The sequence below is a fragment of the Protopterus annectens genome, chromosome 1.part0 (assembly GCF_019279795.1).
Source record: "Protopterus annectens isolate FY-2018-M chromosome 1.part0, PAN1.0, whole genome shotgun sequence".
Lineage (NCBI taxonomy): Eukaryota > Metazoa > Chordata > Ceratodontiformes > Protopteridae > Protopterus > Protopterus annectens.
The window spans coordinates 1,742,395,855-1,742,419,678 of NC_056725.1; the positions used below are offsets into that span (position 1 = coordinate 1,742,395,855).

The 23,824-nt window shown below is 39.7% G+C and overlaps 1 protein-coding gene across 1 annotated transcript in view; it reads left to right on the forward strand.

Annotated features, from left to right (window-relative positions):
- Nucleotides 1-23,824, forward strand: part of GINM1 (glycoprotein integral membrane 1) — a gene marked incomplete in the record, with an annotated part of 656,568 nt that overhangs the window by 62,336 nt on the left and 570,408 nt on the right. The window contains 1 exon segment of the mRNA XM_044069040.1: nt 21,938-21,994. Coding sequence (XP_043924975.1) covers nt 21,938-21,994 — 57 coding nt within the window.

A 23,824-nucleotide genomic window follows, 5' to 3' on the forward strand; every position in this document is an offset into this window, starting at 1 on the left:
TTTAGTGATACTAACAAACCTAGACGAATTAAACGGAAGAGAAACAAGTTTATCTTAAAATCCACTCGTGATATGGACAATTTTGAATTTAGCACATCAGAAATGTCAAACGCTCCATGTACTGACACTGGTTAGGATGCAGGTGAACTAGCTGATGTACAATCACCAATACATAAAAGGGCCAAATCTAAGGGTGACCCTTTAGAAGAGGTGGCAGGAAACATCGTAAGGGAAGATTTGTTGGAAATAGAAGAAAAATTCAGTAAACTAGTGAAGGAGAATTGAATGATGAGGGACTTGTAGTGAATCTTACAGATTACCATCTAAGTGATGAAAAAAACAGTGTTGAATAAAGGGTTTAACTATGTACCTTTTTTTTCTTGTCTCGGCATGATATGGGCATGGATGTTAAGTTTTTGTAGAAACCTAAATTTAAAGTATTATTTTCATACTAAAGGTGATTCTTCTGTAATGACATCTGAATTTAGGTTTAAAAAGGGAACTTTTGTACCCCCCCATCACCCAAGGGTGAAAATGTTTGAAAAAAGTGTCCTACGTGAATTACACAACAATCAAAATAATATATTTAAACATCATGGTTGCAATTTGACAATAAAGGAAAGGGCTGCTCTTAAGGGGGGCTAACGGAAAATAGAAATTTGGTGATACTAAAGGCTGATAAGGGTGGAGCATTAGTGGTGTGGGACATTAATGGTTATAACAATGAGGTTAAAAAACAGTTGGGGGATGGCAGGTTTTATTTAAAGCTGTGTTTGGACCCCACTGTTGATCTGAAAAGAAAAATAGATGAAGCCTTAAAAGATTATAAATCGAAAGGTTTCATAAGTGATGTCTTATTAAAGGAATTAATGGTAGGTAACCCAAAGTTCCAATTATTTTACATTTTACCTAAAATACATAAGAATCTTTTTCCTCGACCAGGTAGGCCTATAGTATCCAGAATACGGTCTCTAACTGAGCCTGTTTCTGCTTATCTAGAATCACAGTTAAAACCTTTATTGGTTTTGGTTAGATCAAGAATTAAAGACACAAATTAGTTCTTGCAACTGGTGGATGATATTATGATGACAGATGATTGTTATATTTGTACACTAGATGTACAATCCCTGTACACTACTATACCACATCATGGGGGACTTGAATCAGTAAAATATTGGCTTGGAAATATGGACAGTATTCTATCAAACCTTGCTTTTTCTTGTTGGATTTGATAAAAATGGTATTGGAGAATGTGTTCTTTTTTGGGAATGAATGCTATTTACAGTTAAATGCAACTGCAATGGGTACCAAATTTGCACCAATATATGCGGATCTTTTCATGGAGTATCTTGAGTGTAGTTTGATTTTTGATGACAGTGTTCCATTCAAATCTGAGTTAATGTGGCATTGTTATCTTGATGATTGCTGGGCCATTTGGTCTGCCACTAAAAATGAATGGAAAATGTTTGTTGATCATTTAAACTTCAGTGTATTTGATATAGTCTTTATGGACAGAAAAGAAAAGTAGCTATTGATTTTTTTGGACGTGCATGTGGTTAAAAATAAGGATGGTGCTTTAAGTACAGGTTTGTATAGGAAAACATTTACAAAAAATTCCTTACGAAGGGCAGATAGTTGCCATCCAAACCATACAGTTTCTAATATACCTAAGTCAGTTTTGGAGGTTACGACGTATTTGTAGTAATGATGAATTTCAAAAAGAAGCTAGACTTGTGGGGAATAGATTTGTCCAGAGAGGCTATAATGAGGAAATCATTGATAAAAAAATACTTAAGCTATCCAACATGGAAAGAAATTTAATATCTGTATCCTAATATGATGAGGAAGGTGCTAAATGAGCAGTTCCTTCAAGATTCATTACCACATTTGGTAGTTCTTCTTCTTCTTTTTCCTGGTTAGGGGTCGCCACAGCGGATCAACTGTCCGCTCATGATCGGCAGTGGAGTTTTTACGGTGTCGAGTTGCCAGCCCGGCACCCAGCCTTCCACAGAAGGCACACACTCACACCTAGGGCCAATTTAGAGTGTCCAATCCACCTAGAGCATGTCTTTGAGATGTGGGAGGAAACCTGAGCACCCGGAGGAAATTGGTACTAATACTTATAAGTTACGTGGTATTATTAATAGTCATTGGCATATCCTGAAAAATGACCAGTTTTTTGAAAGATACCTTACAGAATACTGTAAGTTTGGGTATAGGAAGGGTAGAAATATAGGGGAATCACTTGAGTGGTATAAAAAGATGGAAGATTTAAAATCAAAGGTTAATACTACAAAAGGGTGTAATCCATGTGGTAATTGTACATATTGTAAGATTATTTTAAAAACAAAATCTTTTACCTCTATATTAATACACTTAGGGTATATGATATACAACAGCTAATAACATGCCGGACAGAGTGGATGATTTATATGGCTGTATGTCAGTGTGGGACCTTTTATGTAGGTCAAACGTCAAGATCTTTTAAGAGTAGGGTGGCACTCCACCTTAGTGACATTAAATGTCAACGGGTAGGGAGTGCCCTTTATAAACATAAAATTGACCATGTAACGGCATATTTTGTGTTTATAGGGATTGAAACAATCCATACTATGAATTTGACTGAAAATGGTAAACTTAAAATGTTGGATAAAAAGGAAAGAATGTGGATTCTAAACTTGGGGGCTTTATACAGACCTGGTTTAAACGAGTTTCTTTGATAATATTAATATCCATAAAAAATGGGTAAATTTGTTAGTTATTAGATATTTAGATAAACTATTGTTTATAATAAACTGAATAATTTTGGGTTGTACTGAGGTTTAAATGCTTGTAATTTTCTGTAGTCTGTGTATGTATATGTGTGTATGTGTATGTGTATATATATATATATATTGTTTTTTTTAAAATAGGGTTTGTACCTTTAAATGAGATATATTTAAAGTGTACTTCTGATGCACCTGGTACTTTACACTGATGACGCCTAAAGGGTGAAACCGGTTTGGAGTTTGGGATTGGAGTTATGTTTTTGTCACTCTCTCTGCCTTTGAATTTTTTATCTACAATTGGCTGTGCTGGAACTACAATTTTGTTACTATATATATATATATATATATATATATATATATATATATATATATAAATGTATATATAATATATATATATTTTTTTTTATAACCATCTGAGTGATTGTACCACCAGAATAATTTGATGTTCTTCATGTTTCACTGTTGCAGTCATTACATTTGGGTAATCTGCTGACAGGTTGCCCTCAGTCGGCCTGAATTCCAATTCTTGGGTCCTCCGACGGTTGCTGTCTTCTCTTCCATGATGTCAGGTAGTCAGGGGTATAAAACATGCAGCCAACGCCATTTTCTTTAGTCTTTCTTGCCGCGCGGTGCCCAAAGCAGAAGCATTTCGCAAGTGCCAGTCGGCCGACTACTGAAATATTCGAGCTGAGTTTCAGAACCAAAGTCTTCACTAAAGCTAAGTACCCCGTTGGGGAAACTTTTTTTTTGCTTTTTACTGATGTCAGAAAAAGTTAATAATTGCATTACTTGTGACAAGCAAATACCTCATAAGGATTTCCATTTATACTGTATTCCTTGCCTAGGCCCTGATCACAATGTGCCTAGCTGTCGGTTTTGTGCTAGATTTAACCAACGCACTATTAAGCGTTAGTATATTTTTGCATCAAAGTATTTTGGAAACAGATTTAACTACCCAGAAATATCGTCGGATAGCAGTCCGACTACCGGCGTACATAAAAAACGCAAAGAAAAGGACAGAAAAAGGCAGTCGAGATCCAAAACAGATGAAGCTTCTCATAAGCCATTCACTGGTACTCAGTGAGGCGCTTTTGCAGCCCCTGGTACCCGCTACCTTAGAGTCTCAAGCCTCTACCGACACCCATGTGGAGTCCGCCATGCCACAAGTTACTCAAGGTATTGGACCGACGGATGCATCTCCCTCTGATGGGTCTGGAACAGCTGAGCAGGCACCAGCTTCTGATGGTGTATTCAGACCTCAACATTTGTATATCAAACTGACGACAACTGCAAAATCAAAAGCAACTTCTAAAACTAAAAAAAAAACTGACGCATGAGCCACGTGCACAGGCCTCTATGCCTAAAAAACAGATGATCAAAATGGCTGAAGACCTTATTACCTTGATCAGGGGTACCCATCTCCCTGCAGATAAGAGGCCTAGGCAAGACACTGATTATGAATCTTCATATCAGGTTTCTATTTCTTTTGATTCCTCTTCTGATCAGGAATTATCTTTACCTCCCTATGAGGATTCTGATGCTGAGGAGTCTATTCCATCTGCATCTCCTGCTGAGGATTATTCATTTGGAGAAACCTTGCATACTTTGAGGGAGTATTTTCACTGGGAGAGTCAAGACTTCTCAATCAAAAAAGAGGCTCAGAGATTTCCTTCTTCTCCCTCAGCACAAGCCTTTAGCCATTCCCCCTGTTTTAGACGTTGTGGATGATGTGTTTTCGGAGTCGAGCTTGACTCCTTACTTCCGGCTCCCTGTAAGCCTGACAGATATTACAGGGTCACTGACTCACATAAATTCTTATTTAGAAACCCTGCTGCTGATCCTGAAACTATTTCACAGGGTCCAAAGCGAGTTAAGGCCTCAACAGCAAAAAATCCTACCCCCTCTTACAGAAATTCAAGGGCACTGGACAGATGGGGAGTTTATACATCTGCAACCTTGGCAATCAGGGCCTTAAACTGTCAATTTCATATGCTTAAGTACCAACAACATGTTATGGGATTGCTGAAACAGAAAATTATGTTGATTTCAGAATGTGCAGAAAATAAAGAATTGCAGGAATTATTGCATGCAGCTGAACAAGTGGGAAAGCATACTTTGCAATGTGGTTTTGATTCTTTAGAGGCCTCCTGCAGGGCCGCAGTTACTGGATCTGTGATTAGGAGGCATGCCTGGTTAAAGGAACAAAATTTGCCTGATCATGTTAAAGCTAAATTGCTAGCTGCACCTTTACAGCATGATTCTCTGTTTGGTATTAAGGCAGAAGAGGTTTTAAAGAAAATGGAAGACAAAGCTAAGTCTATGCAAACTGTTAAAGACTTCTTACAAGTGCAGCCACCAAGATTCAGTAGACACTGGCCTACAAAAAATTGGTCCTTTCCATTGTCAGACAGAGCTCAAAGGGGCAAATCCAGATGCCCTAAGGGTTCCAGATACCAGGAGCAAGACTTATACAGGTCAAAGCAATGGGGCACATCCACCTCCAAATCTGGAGGAGATAAAGCGCAAACCTACATAAAGCAATCCCAATGACTCCCCTCTGCCCACACCAAGCACTTATCTTTTGGCAGCACCCATTGGGGGAAAATTAGCACTTTTTGCTCAAAATTGGCGGTTAATAACCCATGACAAGTTGGTACTAAACATCGTATCACAGGGATACAGATTCCATTTTCACACTCTGCCAATGGCAAATGGTTGGCCAGATCTGTCAAAAAATCAATGGGCAGAGGCACAGAAACAGGCGTCCCTCATGGATATGGGGGCCATTCAGACAGTACCAGAACAGGAAAAAGGGCAAGGTTTTTACTCAAGACTGTTCTTGGTACCCAGAAAGGACAAGGCCTGGCCGCCAATACTGGATTAATCGATTTTGAACACATATCTGGACATTCCAAAATTCAAAATGCTGACTTTGCAGCAGCTTCTGCCCATGCTGGGCAAGAATGCTTGGCTGGTGACTTTAGACCTAAAAGAGGCATACCTGCATGTCCCAATAAGACAGTCGTGCAGAAGATACCTCAGATTCAAGGCTGGCTTAATGCATTACCAATTGTCTGCACTGCCCTTTGGCTTAGCTACTGCGCCCAGGGTCTTTACCTGGCACCAGTAATTGCATTTTGCAGACAAAGAAGTATACAAATATACCTTTACTTGGATGTCTATCTCATTCAAGCAGAGAACAAGGACACTCTTCTTCGACACCTGGCGTTTGTGAAAAGGCTTCTAACATGCCTAGGGTGCACAATAAACGAAAATAAATCACAACTGGTACCTCTCAAAAGATAACATTCCTGGGTGTAAGCTTGAATACAACTGCCCAGATGGCATACCTCATGCCAGACAAAGGCAACTGACTACTTACTTCAAACTGATGGCAACAAAAATTCAGTCTTCTGCAAGACAAATTATGCAGGCTCTGGGCTTCATGGCATCCTGCATCCTACTAATTCCATATGCAAGACTGCATATGAGGAAACTTCAATGGTACCTAAAAAGTTTATGGAGTTAGCATTCACACAGTCTTGAAATAATGATTCCTCTCATTCCTTGCCTGCAAATGGAAGTTTCTGTGGTGGGCAAAGGCCTATCACCAGAACATGGGACGGCCCTTCACTCTACCCCTGCTAGCCAAACCTTAACAGACGCATCAGATTATGCCTGTGGGGCCCACATGGCAGGAAGATGCATTCAGACCATATGGGCACCAAAACAAATGCATCTACATATCAACCAGAAAGAGATGCTAGCTGTTCAAAATGCTCTAACAGCCTTCAAGGACTTACTTCATCCAGGAAAACTACTGATAAAGACGGACAACACCAGTCATGTGGTATATAAACAAGCAAGGTGGCACACACTCATACCCCCTTTGCAGATCAGCCATGGCACTGTGGGATATATAAACTATATAAATGTATGTATTTTTTTTTTACCATCTGAGTGATTCTACCACCAGAATAATTTGTTCCTTCAAAGTTCATGCTCTTTTATAGAAAAATAAAACCCACCTATATCGTTTAGCAGTCTGAAGCAGTAGTCTGTACAGGGTTGAAAACTTGGCAATTAGCCCATAACTGTTTTGTTTTCATGAACAAGGAAACATTTAATCTGATGCTGTTAATTTAATCTTTGTTCATTCCTTACGGATGGGTTATTGGTTCCATCCTCGGAACCGAGCTGGCCAGTATCAAGCTTGCATCAGCCAAAAACTATCGAGCCAAGGTCCTACCCAGAATGCTCGGCTTCCTGTTACCTCGGATCTCATTTGTTGCATGTACAGCCGTGTCAAGCCACTCTCTCAGCAAAGTGCCTAATTTTTGAAAGTTTTGTACATTGTTCTTAGTTTAAATTTTTTCAAATAGGGTAGGAAAATATTAGTAGAAACTATCATATACTTCAGACTCTCTCCCTTTAGTATTTTCCCTTTTTCTTACCTTTGAGGTAATTCTTCATTACCATCGTTGGTAATCCTTCTTTCTCTTCTTATCCTTTTGGATAGCCTTTCCTCTTCCTTTTGGTACTGTTCTTCCTCACATCATTGTCTGATAAGCAAAGTAGCATTGGTTTCAAGCAGTATAGGGATTGCGGCTGTAAGTTACCGCTTTCGGATGGCAATGACTTGTCTACGGTCTGAATGTCTCCTAACTTACTGTGGATCCCCCGTGTGGGATTTGTAAAAATGTTTCTGCCAGGACTCTTAACGAGAGGAAGAATAAGTTAATTTTGAAAGGTCTTCTCAAGTCTCCTTTCTCTGAGGCTATTTCTGGGTCGGAGGGATCACCCTCTCCTGTTAAACCCCGTAAGAGGCACTCTTCCTCTTCATCATCGAAGTTTCTCCCCTCCTCTCCCTCTGGAGATCATAGGGAGTCTACTCCTAAGAAGGTGAAATTGATTGCTAGTTCGGTGCTGCCACCTGTGACCCTGTCGGTTCCAGGTTTGGCACCGCCCCATATGATTCTGGCACCAGCCATGTCTTTCTTATCGATACCAGCACTGGAGTTATCGGTGCAGGCAACTATGGCTCTGACAGTTCCGTTGCAGCCCTTACCGGCGCCGTCCATGCAGGTACAATCCCCTTCAGCACAGAGTATGACTTTTTTGTACTCCACGGCGCAGACATTTTTGGCACAGACATGTTCTTCGGTGCAGTCCTTCTCGGCACCGTCCTTATTACCAGTGCAGACACTTTTCTCGATGGCACCATACCCATCGGGGCAGATATTTGCCTTTACGGTGCAGACACCTTCAAGTACTATGACGCTGACGGCGCAGGCTACTTCCACACCATTTTCTTCGGTGCAGACGTCCTCACTTCCAGGCTCTGCACCTATTGAATTAGCAAGGACCAAGTATTCTCCTTCATTGGATCCATTTGCTGGCAGTCAATATAGTCCTTTTCTAGAAAGGCCAGAATCGCCATCAGCTTTCTCCATGAGGTCAACCAAGAGTCTCTCTGAACAAGATGTGTTGTGGCTTGTTGACCAGTTGCTTGTGGCCAGAGGTCTCTCTCACCCATTGAAGTCCACATTCCCTCCTTCAGGTGAACATATATTTCCTTAAACTCCAATGTACACCCCTCCTTCGACTTCTACCCATGTTTCAAAGTCTGTTACCCCGACAGTAGCTTCTCTTCCTCCGACTCTAGTAGTGGATCTCACTTTGGAACCGGAGTCGTCCTTGTGGCTCTCTTTGCACTGGACACCAGGCTCTTCTCAGGCCAGTGGTTGTTCCTGGTTCCATGCCAGTTTTTTGTATGGCACCTCCAGGCATCCTCTCTCTCGGTTCACGGTTCTCTTGAGACACCGGGTCTGGGGGTGGGCTCGTTGGGGCGGGGTGTGACCCCGGTTCCGAGGTTGTTGCGCTCTGTTCTGGGCTCCCATCCCTCCTTGGTTGGGCCGGCCTTCCAGGCCATGGAGAGGGTGCTTGCCTCTGCTAGCAAATCCCACATGGTTGGAGTCCTCTCCCCCTTCTGTACTGCAGTTGTCACAAGCCACAACTGTCGGACACCGGGCACAAGGGCCTCAGGTTTCTTCTCCTCAAGAGACTTCCTCTTTGCAGTCTTCCCCAGAATCTCCCACTGAGGAAGTACCCCACAAAGTGTTGTGCAAGAGGAAGCACATAGACTCTACTGAGGAGTCATTGACTGAAGATACGGATTTTGATGACAGGGAAGGGTCCCCACAGTCACCGTCTGATGAGGTGTCCTGTGGTGACATCCTCAAGCTCCTTAAACAGAGGCGTGACTGGAAGCCCTGTAATCCTTCCTCTGAGGAATCCGTATTCCTGCAAGCTTTTCGTGCCTGGCCCCCTACCTCCTGGGTCACCCTTCCTGCCGATGAGCTCGTCCAGTTCATCGTCCAGCATGCATGGAAGGCTCCTGACAACCTGGAAGCAATACCAAGGAGACCGGATAAAATATTATCACCCACAGCTGAGCACCCACATTGGTCACGAGGTCTTCCAGTAGATGCTATGGTGGCTACGGCTGCAACTAAGAAGGATTTGGCAGAAGAGAGCCAAACTGTCCATCCGCCCAAGAAGGAGTCCCGGGCGATTGACAGACTAGGGAGGTGTATGTTTGCTTCATTGACCTTCGCCGTAAAGTCTATGAACTATTTTGCACACTTTACCAAGCTTCAGAGGGCTCAATCAGCTCTCTGAAACCTTGGCTGGAGCTGTCTCTGACGAGGTCCGTGGCAACGTGGCTTCTCAGATAGCCACCCTAGAGTCCATTTCCAGCTCTTCCATGTGTCTTATTTCTCACGCATTGGAAGGGGCGGCTAGTGCAACAGGCGCAGGTATAGTCCCCAGACGACATGCCTGGATGCACCTTTGCGGACTCCTTTAAGGCTTCCTTCATGAACGCCCCTATCAAGGCTGCTTCTTAATTTGGCCCTGAAGGGAAAGATACTCTGGCAAGGTGCAAACAAGATGGCAAGACCATGTCTGCCATTGGTGTCAGACACTCCACTCTTCAGAAATCAGTGGAGTGGGAAGATGTGGCACAGGGAATCACAGGGCTCTTTCTGGAACGCATGTGCCAAGTTCTCCACTAGAGGCAGAGGGAGAAACTCCAATGGAAGATGTCACTTTCGGGGCAGAGGAGGTCTGTGAAACTTGGTTCCAGAGATTCCTTCTCTGGCCAACCTTACCAGCGCTCCTGAAGCATTGCCCAACTGCTCACCTCTGGAAGTGGTTAGGGGTCATTTTTCCTTGTACCCTGCTGCCTGGCAAAATATAACCACTGACTCTGGGTTACAATGGATAATATCCAGAGGCTATTGCATCCCCTTCCATCTTTGTCCAATCTCATCCAGAGTATTACCCGACGTTCCAGCCAGTCAAAGCGAAGCAGCAGCACACTAAATCCAAAAGCTGCTACAAAAAAGTCATCCAGATGGTCCCCCCAGACCAGATAGGATCCAGTTTTTACTCAAGGTTCTTTTATAGTGCCTAAAAAGACAGGGGACTGGAGACCAATTCTGGATCTCGACACGCTGAACAAATTTGTAAAAACAGAGAAATTCCGAATGGTCACGGTTCAGTCTGTCCTTCCTGTTCTGGAAGAAGATGATTGGATGTGCTCTGTAGATCTTCAAGATGCATATTACCATATAAAAATGGACAAATGCTCAAGAAGATACCTCCGCTTCCGCATAGGAGCCAGTCACTACCAATTTTGAGCTCTGCCCTTTGGTCTCTCTGCAGCCCCCAGAGTGTTTCGTACTTCATACTTCTCATCCAGTAATTCTTTTAAATCTTTCTGGATTCAATTATTGTTTCAGAAACTCTGGTTTTTGATCTTAACCAAAGTCTGTTGAAGAAGAGACATTACTTTTCTTTTGCCATCAGGTTATTTAACTGTGTATTTGACCACTTTAGCTATGAGTACACCAGCTTGGAGAAGGAAGCAATTGAACTGTTGGTTATCAAATTGTCTGTGTAGACAACTGTTTCCTTTTAATATTTAACATAAAACACACTTCATCCTGAATTTTGGTTCCCTCCATTTAAAAGAACATAATATCCCATCTGTACTTTTTTTTTTCTTATCTATTTATTTTAAATCAATTCCTTTGCTGCCCATTTCCTCACCAAATCTTCCAGTTAATGTTTTTCAGGTTGGCACATCTGGCAGTTTGTTGAAGATTTTCATAAACAGTGCTTTTGCTTCTTTGGCCAGTTCGATCATGTGGCTAACCTCTTTATGTTGGAAGATTAGTGTATTCAGATACCTCCTCTGGAACTTGATTTTTTTTTTTTTTTTGCAATTAAATAAGCACAGAATGGAGATAATTGTTCTTTGCTGTTTTATTTGGAAGGGTAAGTCCTGCACAAATGGTATTTTGCTTTCATCACATAAAACAGATTTTATTTTCTTTGTTGCTGTTAGAATTTTGTAGCTATCTTGATGGTCAAGAAATTTAGCAAACATTTGTCTTGGTTTGTCTAAGTTTTGGGTTTTGTGAAGAGCTTTGTGTGCTTTTTCTATCACCATCTCACAAGCTTCTGACTCATCTAAAAGGCAGCCCACAATTTGCTTTACTGTTTCAATTAGTTGTACTTGTTTGTATTTTTCAGGGATAACTCAAATTAATATATTTGTTTCCCCTACCTCCTACTTCTTGCCTCCAAATCATTGACCTTTTGTTGCAACTCATGGATCTTGGTATTTGTGTCGTTTTCTTTTTGAAATTGGTCTATTTTATTTAATTTTTTGGATACTTCTGTTTTTTTTCTAGTCAGAAAGCTGTTTGACTTAATGTGTTTCCAAACCCTAAATGTTAGCTTGAAAAGATTTGAATGGCTATATGGAGAGGTAGTAATGCAGATTTTAGGTCATCTAGGTTGGTTGTTTTTGCCACTTTGGATTTTGTAGACTGTTTCAGGTTCTCCTGTTGTTTTGTGGTTCTTTACCTTTTAAGTTTCATTTTCAGGCATAACCACTTGCGAGTATTTAGTTTTAACCTTTTGTGATTCCATTATTTCAATTTTGCTCATCATTTTGGTCAGTTTGGACTCCCTTTATTTTTCGTTTTCCTTCTATTCGACTGTATATCACACTGTTTTTGCATACTCTTACTGGCGCGGTTTGCTTTGAAGAAAGTTTACTTAATGCTTCTCAGGGTATTTGATTTAACTCTTCACTGGAGGCTTTATTTTGGTCCAGGATGTGTTATTTGCCAAGGAGGAAGTTTTTGAATCTTAGTTTTCGTGGCTTTTGGTGGTTTTATTTGTTGTTTTTGCAGAGCCATGTTGTTAAGGTGCTTACCAGTATGCCGCCATCTTGGACCCCTGCGTACCCATATTTATGGAGCCACGATAATTAGTAGTATTTTGGAGTATGGATTAAAAAGGGTTCAGATATGGCAGCTAAGGATATGCGAGAAGAGACTAAATGGAGCATAATACAAAAATTGAGAAACCGGAAACACTTATTTACGTATGTAGGATCATAGGAGATTACTAGGCTAATGGCCGTGGGGCCCTTACAAGAGTTTATCCCCAAAAAAAGAAATCTCAGTCAGCACCTGTCACCCTTGTCAATGAGGGACACACGTGGAACCTGTAGGAAAGAGTGTTTCCATTATATTATATTAAGAAATGCAGAGTGCAAGTGGCATTGCTGCAGGAGACACATTTGGAAAGAAATGAATATGTAAGTTTGACAAAGAGATGATTTCAGCGTGGATATTCAGCAGCATATCTGTAACAAAGGAAAAGGGAAATAATAATAATAATAATTTGTAGAGAGGCTCCAATAGTGATGTAAGAGAGGAAAAAGACAGTATGGGTTGATATGTTGTAGTAAGCGGCTAATGGAAAAGGGAAGAGGATTACACTGGTGTGAATTTATATTTCACTAAAACAGCTATTGTGGAGCTTAAGAAAATTTTGGAAGAAATAATCAGCTTTCAGCAGGAAACATTGTTTACATGTGGAGACTGAAATTTGATTTGCAATAGTGAGGATTTATCAGGGGGACCTAGAAGAGAAAATATAACAAAAAGAGAGTAGCTTTCTGAAGAAAAGTATAAAATATTTGTTATGGGAAATGTGAATTTGGTAGTAGGAACTTGGATAGAATTGGCATATTCCCCGATGTACAGTAACTGGGATAGACTGGATGGAAATTATATTCCACAGGAGCATGTGCATTTAACTGAAAGCTGTGATACATATCCAATAACTATTTTAGATCATGCACTGATAAAAACCCAAGATAAAAATCTAACGTAATAAAGTGAAAATGAGACGGGTACTTTTTCACCTAACTGTTACAAAAAGAGGAGTTCAGGGAATGAGTAGTGGAGATTATTTGAGAGTTATTATGGAAGATAGAAATTTCTTCAAAAGGGATAGCTACTGAGTGGGTTAAAAATGAAAATGGAATTTAAAAACAGAGTAGAAATACAATAAAAATAGATATGGTTAAGAAGTAATTAGAATTATTTAGAGGGGTTGACAAAGGTTTTAAAGTGTTAGTATTGCAGAATAAGGGGAATCTCACAGAACAAGGAGAGGCAACTGCAAAGTGCTAAATAGAAAATAAGAGAGTAGCTGGATACACTGAATGCATTGAGAGATTGATGTTAAGCATCTATTTATTAGATACCAACTCCAGAACACTAAATCTTTTAGCACAATGACTTAGGCAACAGAAAGTAGAAAGGGTTGTCGACAAAAATAACCAGAGATCCTATAGTGGTATTAGAGATATTTTGGAAATTTTATGAAAGTGTGCATAAAGCAGAGGAAAATGGAAATATTTATGGAAGACTTAATTATGCCATGATTAGAGGAAGATGAGGTTCAACAATTAATAGCTAAGACAGGAGAAGATGAGATAAAAACAGTGACATGTAATCAATCAGCAGGGAAGTCTCCAGAAACAGATGGTGTTCCTGTGGAAGTTTTGGAAGTTAGGATAGAAGAAAGTGATAAAGATCTGTAAGATTTTGTTTACTAGTATTTTAAAAGGAGGGGAGGCACCAGCATATTTTTAAACACCTTTATTAAATTATCATTTAAGACACAGGCAACCATAAAATAATAGAAAAGGAAATAAATCATATTAATTTTTTTTTCAATTTACATACATTATACGTCACATATATTTTTTTTCGTTGTAACTGTTACCAGTCCAGCATTACATAATTTGCTAAATTCCTGCCTTCCCTGAAACCTCACTCTTCCTAAACATTATTCTGCATGTATTTTTCCACAGTTTCCATGTATTTCTATGTAATTTGTTCTTTTCCTTTTTTAAAGATCCTTCGTCCAGTCCTTTTATTTCTTTTATAATATTCAATACATCAAACAAAGTTGGTTTAAAGTTTGATTTCCATTTTCTAGTAATTGCTTTTTTGGCAGCCAACATAATTAAATTTAATAAGGCCTTACTATGTCTAACCCAATTCAGATTCTGTCCCATCTCAAAAGAATAATTTCCTTAGTTACAGAAATTTGCTCATCCAGCATTTCTGACAGAGTATTCTATGGGGATTTATTTTTAAATCTAACAACTCATTGCAATCCCAAAACATACATCTCCAGTTACCTCTTTCTTCCCTTACATACCTCCTACATTTGCTATCTATCCAAAGAAAATTTCTTTGAAGTCTGCTTGAGGTATAAAAATACCTATGCAAACATTCCCAAGCAAAGATTGTAAACCTTCTGGACTTTGTTGCATACTTGGGAGCCATATATATGCCACTGTTCTCCTGTAACTTGCTTTTCCAGACTCTCTTCCCACCATTTTCTAACCTCCCCCGATTGATTCTTTTACTTATTATGGAATATTTTATATGCTCTACTAATAATCCTTTTAACAGCAGTTTCTGTTGTAGATTAAACTAAAAACTCTACCAGAGCAAGTTTTCACTTAAGATTCCCCTCTCCCCATCTATTTACCTATACTCTGATATCAGTCCCTGACGGTGATCATCTTAATGTTATGTTAACAGAACTAAGAGCCTAAAAAGATAATTGAAGCCGAAAGGAGAAGAAGAAGCTTATTTGAGTCCTTTGCAAAAGGTGCAGAAGGCAAGTTGCTTACTAAACAATGTCTCTCAAACTATATTATTTTCTGCTATGAAAAATATGGTACAGCCTTACAAGGATGTCCTAGGGCACATTCATACACCATTGACCCTATGTCCACTGCTTTATTCTGCAATGATTCATTAGATGACATTCGTGGTCAGAGGTTAGGCTAGCTATTTTTGCATCAGGTACAGTTCACCAGTCTGGTGACACCTCATCCTTAAGTGCAAAAAAAAATGTTTTTTCTCTCAAACTTTTGGTTTAGCAGCTTATGAAAGTTTGATGTGCAAATATCAAACATGCTGCCATTGCTTATTATATGACAATATGATTTTGGAAATTAGGTGGATAGTAAGATGTTTTTAGTTCCTTTAGTCTTGTGTACAGGTCGGGTATACTTTTTCAACCTGAGGAGAAGTTGTGGGCAATAATAAAAAATGAAAAAATTTACCTGGGGAAGGAAAGAGGGCAAGAAATAAGTGGGACAAGTTGATCCTTCCAGTAGAACCAGGTCGTTTAGGTTTACCCGAGTAAAAGGGATATTTTAGAGCTACACAGTTAAGGCTCATATACATAACACAAGCAGACGTTTATAATTCAAATAGGAAATTGTTTATGATGAAGCAGGGAGAAGTTCAGGAAATAGAAAGAGTGTGATTTTGGATGCAGATCCTAAAGGAAAATAACAGCCATATAGAATATTATATTCATATAGTAGAAGAAAGTATTTTAAGAACCCAGCCAATATGAGAAAGGAGAATTTGCCAATAGGGAATGACTGTAATTAGGGGTACAGAAAATAAGCAAGAGTGGGGTTGGTATTTACTGGAGAAAGCTGGAAACTGGAAAAGGAATTAAGATATTGGGAGCAAATGACTCTAGCAGGAAAGGTAATAAAGTGGGATGAGGCCAAGAAGACCTTTGGAGTGCAGGCGAGAGACTCCCTTCCCTACCAGGGCTTGATCGCATATAGGCCTAGAGAAAGGGATAGGGGAATTTTAAGTGAAGGACCTGCTCTGGTAGAGTTTTTAGTTGAATCTAGAACAGAAGCAGCTGCTAAAAAGGGATAATAAGTAGGGTTTATCAAATATTGCATGATAACTATAAGAATCAATCAGAGGATGTTAGAAAAGATTGGGAAGAGAGACTGGAAAAGTAATTTACAAGAAAACCATGGGAAGACATAAAACCATGGGAAGACATATTTATGTTTCCCAAGTATGTATCCAAGTCCAGAATGTTTAGGATATTTGCTTGGAAGCATTTACTAAGTATTTTATACCCCAAGCAGACTTGAAAAAGATTTTCCTCAGACAGACAGCAAATGTTGCAGGTGTGATGTAGAGGAAAGAGGTAAATGGAGCATATGTTTTGGGAGTATAATGAGTTGGCAGATTGTAACAATTCTCTACAGAGCACTGTATCAGAAATATTGGATGATAAAATGGCTGTAAGTAAGGAAATTATTCTTTTAAGCTGGGATTCAGGATCTGAATTGCCAAGGAATAGTAAGGCCTTATTAAGTTTAATTGTGTTGGCTGCCAAAAAAGCAATTATAAAATGGAAGTCAAAGTCTACACCAACTCTATCTGAGGTATTGAATATTGTAAAGGAGATGAAAGAACCGGAAGAAGGATCGTTAGAAAAAGAAAGAAGCAGATGAATAGAAGTAAATGGAAATTGTGGGAATAATGCATTCATATTAATGTTCAGAAGGAGGAGTGAGGTTTAAGGAGAGGCAGAAATTCAGCAATTTTTTGTAATGCTGGACTGATGATAGCAGCAAAGAAAATATATATGATGCATACTGTATTTAAATGGAAAAAAAATATTAAAATTTTTTTTTCTTTTCTGGCAAGTGTATGTCTGGCTGTGTCCCAAGTGATTTACAAAAGGTGTTTAAAAGAATTTTAGTTATCCGATCTGTATCTGGTGGTATCAAATAATGCTGAAACTAAAGGGGAGAAAGACAGTAATAAAACAATACTGAGTCAGCTTGTTTTGCTGTCTGTATAGCTACTAATGCTTTTATTTACTATAGGTGTTTTGAGTTTTCAAAGTCGAAATATTGTCATGATCTTGTCCATATTTAATTTTAGTCTTTCTCAAGTGTTTGCAATATGTATGATGATAGTGTTTTGCACGTGCATGATGTCATACCCAAATACATTTTAAGTAGGTGAATCGGTCAAATGAAAGCATTTTGCTAGATGACAGAACATGCGCCAGCCCTACTGTAAAACTACAAAGAAAAGTTTTCATGACGTTTTTGGTTACATCATTTATATAAGAAAGATTGGACCTTTTATCTGAGCCCTAAATTTGCAGTACATTAAATTTAAAAAATGTAATTTTCTTGATAATATTTTGTTTTGATTCAAAGAGCTTGGATAAAACATCAATTATCAGCCTCTTGCTCTGTTATGGTTAACGAAAAATACAACCATACTGGAGCATATCAACAGTAGATTTATATACTGGATACTTCTGTTCATCATCTTTTTTCTTTTCTCCCTTTTTCTGCTTTATGTTTAAGTGGTGGGTCAGCTGTCACCATCTTTCTACATGATCCGTTTGTTACCATTCAGTGCTGTGCATGTGTAACCTTTTTTTTTGTAACACCATGACTAATTTGACTATTCTGTTGGTGTTAGCTATTGTGTCTCAAACTGCAGATTGTCAAGAGATAACTTTTTTAATGTAAAACCAAAATACCATGAATCTCATCAGCAGTGCCACACACTGATTTTAGTTTGCTCTTATTTTGTCAGGTTTGTTTATTTTATGAATACTTGTGTGTAGAGTCTGCAACCCAGCATTTCATATTGGATTACTATATCTTATTAACAGTTGACGATAAACATGAAAATGATTTTTTGATACTAAGTAACCTGAGAAAACAATTTAACTTAAACGACTGAAATGGCAGTTTAACTTGGTGGCATAGAGCTATGAAGTCCTGGTAACTGCTCATGTGATCTGGCTTTGATTAGAAGTCCAGGCGATGGATAGTCCCTGTCCTGGAGAGCAGTGAGGTGGTTCAGAGCCAGCTATTCCTGCTGCTCCATTGCCGAGGGACAAAATTCAGTGGACACAGCAAGTAAGAAGGTAGTGCATTGTGACTTCCTAAGACAGTGAAACTTGCTGTGCATGTATGGACATGGTGGGAGTGTTGGCAGTCCCTGTGGTGATGCATGTGCACACATCACCATTGGTTCATAGGTGTTTACTAGGCTAACGACCACAAGGGCCTTTTTAAGCCGAACCATGCATCTCAAATCTCTGATAGATTCTGGTGCCCTTGATAAGTATAAGCAGGGGCTTGGGAGATGAAACATTTGCAAGCAGGCGCCTGGGAATTGAGCCATTTACAGGCTGCCTGTGTCCATTAGAGACATAGGTGCCAAACCAGGGATGAATTTCCAGTTCTGCTTTCCATTTGTCCAAGTTACACTTGAATTGGGTTAGGGAGGAACTCTTCTTCACAGGAATGGAGGAGCCTGTTCCAGAGAAGGGGTGGTCTGTGGGATACATATTTCTCTCTGTCTCCCTCAGATCATATTTATATCGTAGGCAGAGTTTTTAAGTCTTTAGAACAGGTAATTCTGGTGCTGTTTGTTTTGCGGATATGCAGGAGGTCTTATCAGAGTGGGGTCTGACAATGCCTCGTATGTCAGGTGTAGATCTCCCCTCAACAGCCTGTATGAGACAGAATACAGGGTTAGAGCCTTGAGGTGAGCTGCAAAGGGCATGATATTTACCCCCTATATTCTTTTAGTGAGGAACCTCTGTGGATGTTCCAATTTTTGGATGTGCCTGGTTAGATAAATACCAAAGCTTCCTCTGACCTAGATGCCATACCTTTGTTTATAAGTTGCACAGCATAGAATGGTTTCCTTACTACTGTAGACATATAATTGTCAAAGACTAGATTACTGTCTGTGTCCCCCGAAGTCCTTGACTACTGGGTCAGCTCTTGGGGTTGTGTTGTCAGGAGGATAGTTACCAAGGGTAGATGACTTCCTGAAAGATACAGCTATGCATTTCTTGGCATTTAGTTTTAGTCCATGGCTCTGGCACCAGTTTTGTCTCTGTCTGTCAGTGATTCAGTGACTGCTCCTAATTTGTAATCTTCTGCAAATTTAGTCAGCCAGAGGCCATTTATGTTGGTCTTCACTTCAGAGAAGTAAATGCCAAAAAGGAATGGTCCCTGGACCGACCAATCCCTGAGAGACTCTGGTTGTGACTGGCCTCTTTGTAGAGATGGACTCTCCAACTCTAAATTTCTGGGTCCTATCTCTGAGCTAGCTGACTGTGCACCAGGTGGCATAAGGGTTTGTACCAAACATCTTAAGTTTGTCAACAATGCCCGAGTGGGGGATTGTGCTAGATGCCGTGGCCAGGTCAAGGTAGGCAGTGTGAACCATTTTGCCCCCATCCATTTCTTTGGTGGCCTTCTCAAAGAAGTCCACCAGGTTGAATAGGCATGACCTGTCTTTGATGAAACTAAATTGGGTTGGGTCCAGTGTCTGTAGGTTTTATATGTTATTATTGATCATTTCCATGATAATTCTTTCCATGGCTTTGCGTATGAGACTAGTGAGACTTTTGGGTCTGTAGATGGCCCATCTTTGTGCAGAGGGATGAGTATTGTTGTTCTCCATTCATGAGGCACGAAGCCTGTTTGAAGGTTGCAGTTAAATAGCAATTCCAGAAGGCCTGATTATGTTCCATGCTATTTGGAGGGCATTCTGGGATGTTGTATGGACCCACTGATAAGTCCTCTTGGCCTTAGAGAGAGCATTAAGGACCTGTTCCCTAGTGATTGCAGGGGTAGTTATATTTCATGGCATCACATGAGGGAAGGTTGATGGGGAGAGAGGGGTAAAGTTGGAGCTAAATTTGTCATACAGAAGGTTTGCTACATTTTCTGACTCAGTATAGGTGGTTTCCATTTCCAGTGAGCTCTGCACATAGTTGTGTATTGTCTTTGAGTTTGTGGACATAGCTAATGAATACTTTGTGATTGTCCTTGGCCTGGGGGGACAAATTTACCTGAAATTTGGCTTTGTTAGACTTTTCGACTTTTGAGTTGTTTGATTAGTTTGATGAGACTGTTTTTATACTTCTGGGTGCTGCACCACTTACTTTTTGTCATGATTTTCTTTCTTCTATTGGTGGTGTGATTTCCACCAGGGTGGTTTTTTTTTTTGTTAGTTCTGTACCTCTTTCTGGGGGAAAAGCTGCTTATATGAAAGAGGAGTGGGAAGGAAATGTGTGGTTAAGTTAACATAGTGGGCAGGCAACACTAAACAGACAGTTGAGTTTAAAAGCACAGCACCAACACGGTGGAGGGTGGGGAAAAACTTAATTTCTGGGTGACTCACAAGAGATGCAGCTGTGGTCTCTTTCCTAGTTTAAATACGCAATTACACGTAAACACAGTATAAAGAAAATGAATCACAATATACAAAATAGATGAAATCAATAAAGCAGCACAAACTATAAGAAAGCAAAACCAATCTAACCTTTCCCTCACAGCAAGTTGTGGCAGAATCTGGGTGAGCTTTTTTAGCAAAGTCTTGGAATGATTTATTTTACCCCATAAATAGAAGGTTTAGTTCTAGCTCTGCCCCCAGTTCACAGGGAATTAACCTCTTCTGTTTTCTGGGTGACTCACAGGAGACATAGCTGTGCTCTTTCCTAGTTTAAATATGCTATTAAAAGCAAATACAAGTAAAACATGGTGCAAAGAAGTACACCATGGATCCTGCATGCAGTAACCAAGACATTTCAAAAGCTAAAAAGACTGCATGTAACATACCATGGACCCAGTAAGGAGGCGAAGTAACCACAAGAATTTATTCAACAAAATTATTTTGTTGAAAAATGTGTGTGGTTATTTCATCTTCTTACTGAGTCTGTGGTGTGTTGCTTGCAGTCTTTTTATCTTTCCACGGTGTAAAGAAAATGGGTCACAGTAGACAAAGTAGAAGAACCCAGTAAAGAAACACAAATTACAAGAAAGCAAAAACAAACCAACTTTTTCTTCACAGCACATTGTGGTATAATCTGTTCAAGCCCCATCAGGGTTTAAGATTAGGGTATTAACTAAAAAAAAAATATACTCTCATTTCCCTGATTTCTGTCTGGTTGACATCTCTCTTATAGGCTCACACCCTGGTTGATCTGGGATGGCCTTCACTACCAAGAAAAGAATGGGCCCATGTACCATTGGGAAAGCTTGATAGTCTTTGTACAATTTGCTACAGAAGTGGCTTTTAAAGGTGTGTGCACTGGGGGGGGGTCACATTTCTGTATTTAAACCTGCTTGTGAGGACCTAATAAGACATCCCTTCAGTGAGTAATATTTAATATTGAAGTCAATTGTGGTATCCTTGAAGTTTCCTTCTACCAGGAGTGTTTATTTCTGAATTCTTCACCTGTATAGTTGGTCATTAGTTGGGAGTTTTCTGATTATGTTCAGTAGCCACACTCAAACTGTAGGTACTTAACTGCAAGTGGTCCTTCTACAAGCTTGACCTTCAGTAAGAAATGGAGGGAATGGAAGATTGTGTTAAAATACAGCAGTGCTGACATGTGATGCTATCATGAGTGAGTGAACTTTAGTCACTGGTTTGCAGTATTTTTTCTAATCTTATCTTTTCATGGTTTTGAATGCATCTGGGACTTGAATTTATTTATGTTTAGGTCCATTGAACAAAGCTTCTGCTGGCTGATTTTCTTTCGGTATACTGATGCTGATTTTGTATGCCCCATGTATTTGATGTCCATGTTCAGTGTACTCTGTTTACAGATATGAAAGAGTACAGTGAGAGTATCTTGAGTCTTTGTTAGTACGTGTTGGGCCAGTGTACCATTTCTTAGAAACAAGCTCTTGTCATGTGGGAATTATGTGTTGGTGTCTGAATTTATTCGGAAGGCAGTGTTTCATACAGATTATTTTGAATTTCTGCCTTTTGCGAAATGAAGTACGTAATGTTTGCAGGTGTGCATGCTGCAGTAAATGTCATATAAGCATCATAAAATGTTTAAGAAATTTGTCTGTTTTTTCACACAGAACATTGTTTGTTTTTTAGGCAAGCATTACAGTTAACGTAACTAGTTCAGACGGAGATGAAGTGCAAAACGTACAGGTGAGGAAATCGTGTTATACTTATTTCTGTTCTATTGCATAATGTAATGTTGCAGTACCAATCTATTTTCCAAAGTTCCCATCAGTTCTCCTTAATGTTTTTCTTGTTCTTTTTTTGGATGGCTGTGTATGTGTGCACATGTACAACACCTCTGCAGTTTAGAAAGTTTGGTCAAGCTTAAATGGCTCTGTATGTTAAGTAAAGTATTCCAAAGACAGAATGTATAAGTATTAACCGAGTCTGTTTTTGCAGTTATTCTGAATCAGTTAATGGAAACTTTGTATATGTTTTGGAACATACTCAATTTAATGCAGGTTTGTCTGCAACCAGCCTCATGAACCATGGTGTTTTCTGTTGTATTTAAGTTGATCATGCAATTTTTTTGTCAGTATATGTATTTTACACAGCGGATTGTTTTCTCTCATTGTCACATTTCTTTTCCAGAGGTAGAAGGAGTCCAGTCAGAAACGTGTACTAAATTAATTGTATGCCTTTTACTATCTGTAAATAGGGTTGCCACCTTTTCAGCGGGCCAAAGTGGGACATGGGGGTGTGGCCAATATGACACTGGCCGCACCCTCTACCATGACATCACCACAGGAGCGGTGAAGGAGATGCTGTTATGAGGACAGTGGATGGCTGCTGGAGTGGCTAGCTAGCTGGCTGCTGGAGTGGCTAACTGACTGGCCGGCTGCTGGAGCCTGCTAACTTATAGACCATTCATTTTTTTCACTGCAAGTAAAATGCAATATAATTAATAAAATAAAAAATTCCAAACTGCTGTGATTATTAACTGTGCTCTGACTCGTTTGGACAAAAGGTATCTAAACCTGCAAATGACGTAATAATAAATATTAAATAACATAAAGTGTTAGTGTTCTTGTTAGTAAATGGAAATTATCAATGTCGGTTGTTAGCAAAAGGCCTGATTTAGCATGGGAGACTGAAGCAGCGTTTCCTGTCGGCTATGAGTTCAGTGTTTTTGTATAGTCACTCCTCTTTTCAGGGTGAAGTTAGCATGCATTTTACGACCGATGGTATTTTCCATAGACCCCCCACCCCATACTAATTACCTGAGAGAAAGTTGCTAGACCTTTGTACAGAGAAACATTAACATTTAAACTTCACCTTTCACACATTGATGTGAATGAAGAACAGGTTAACTGCCATTGTCTCATTAAAAGTAAGAACAACCTTAAGTAACCCAGTTTTAGACTACGAAACCTTTATACAGACAAACGTTTTAATTTGGGCAATAGTAGCTTTTGCATACGCCTTTCTTTAAACACAACCAGCATTTACATGTATTTTACTTGACAGACAGCACTTGGGACACATAACCCCGTTCTCAAGGGTGCCCGTTGACTGACTACTCATGCACGATGTACAAATCCACCTGGTTATAGAAATGCATGATTATCATCAAAAAGGTCACGTTCGTTTTGTGTTTGAGCTCCTGGCCGCAATCTTTGCAGGGCTCTTCCTGTCCCAATCCCCAACCCTTTCATGAATTGCAGCCAGTTGCTGCATGAATTACAGCACCCGGACCTAACAGGCAGCAGCTTTGCCTGCAGGTCCGGATTGGTGAAGTAACTGAATTGCCGTGGAAAAGCCGGAAGTAATTGCGGCTTTTCCACGGCAGTTCAGTGTGAAAGTGGGACTTTTCAAGTCCCACTGCTTTCCACAGCGGGCAACGGGATGAGGCAGCTCAACCCGTGAGTGTCCCGCTTACAACGGGACGGGTGGCAACCTTATCTGTAAATTAACCAGCAATCGGATTTAGTTTATTTATTTATTTATTTATTTTTTTACTGGGACAGAACTCTGTTC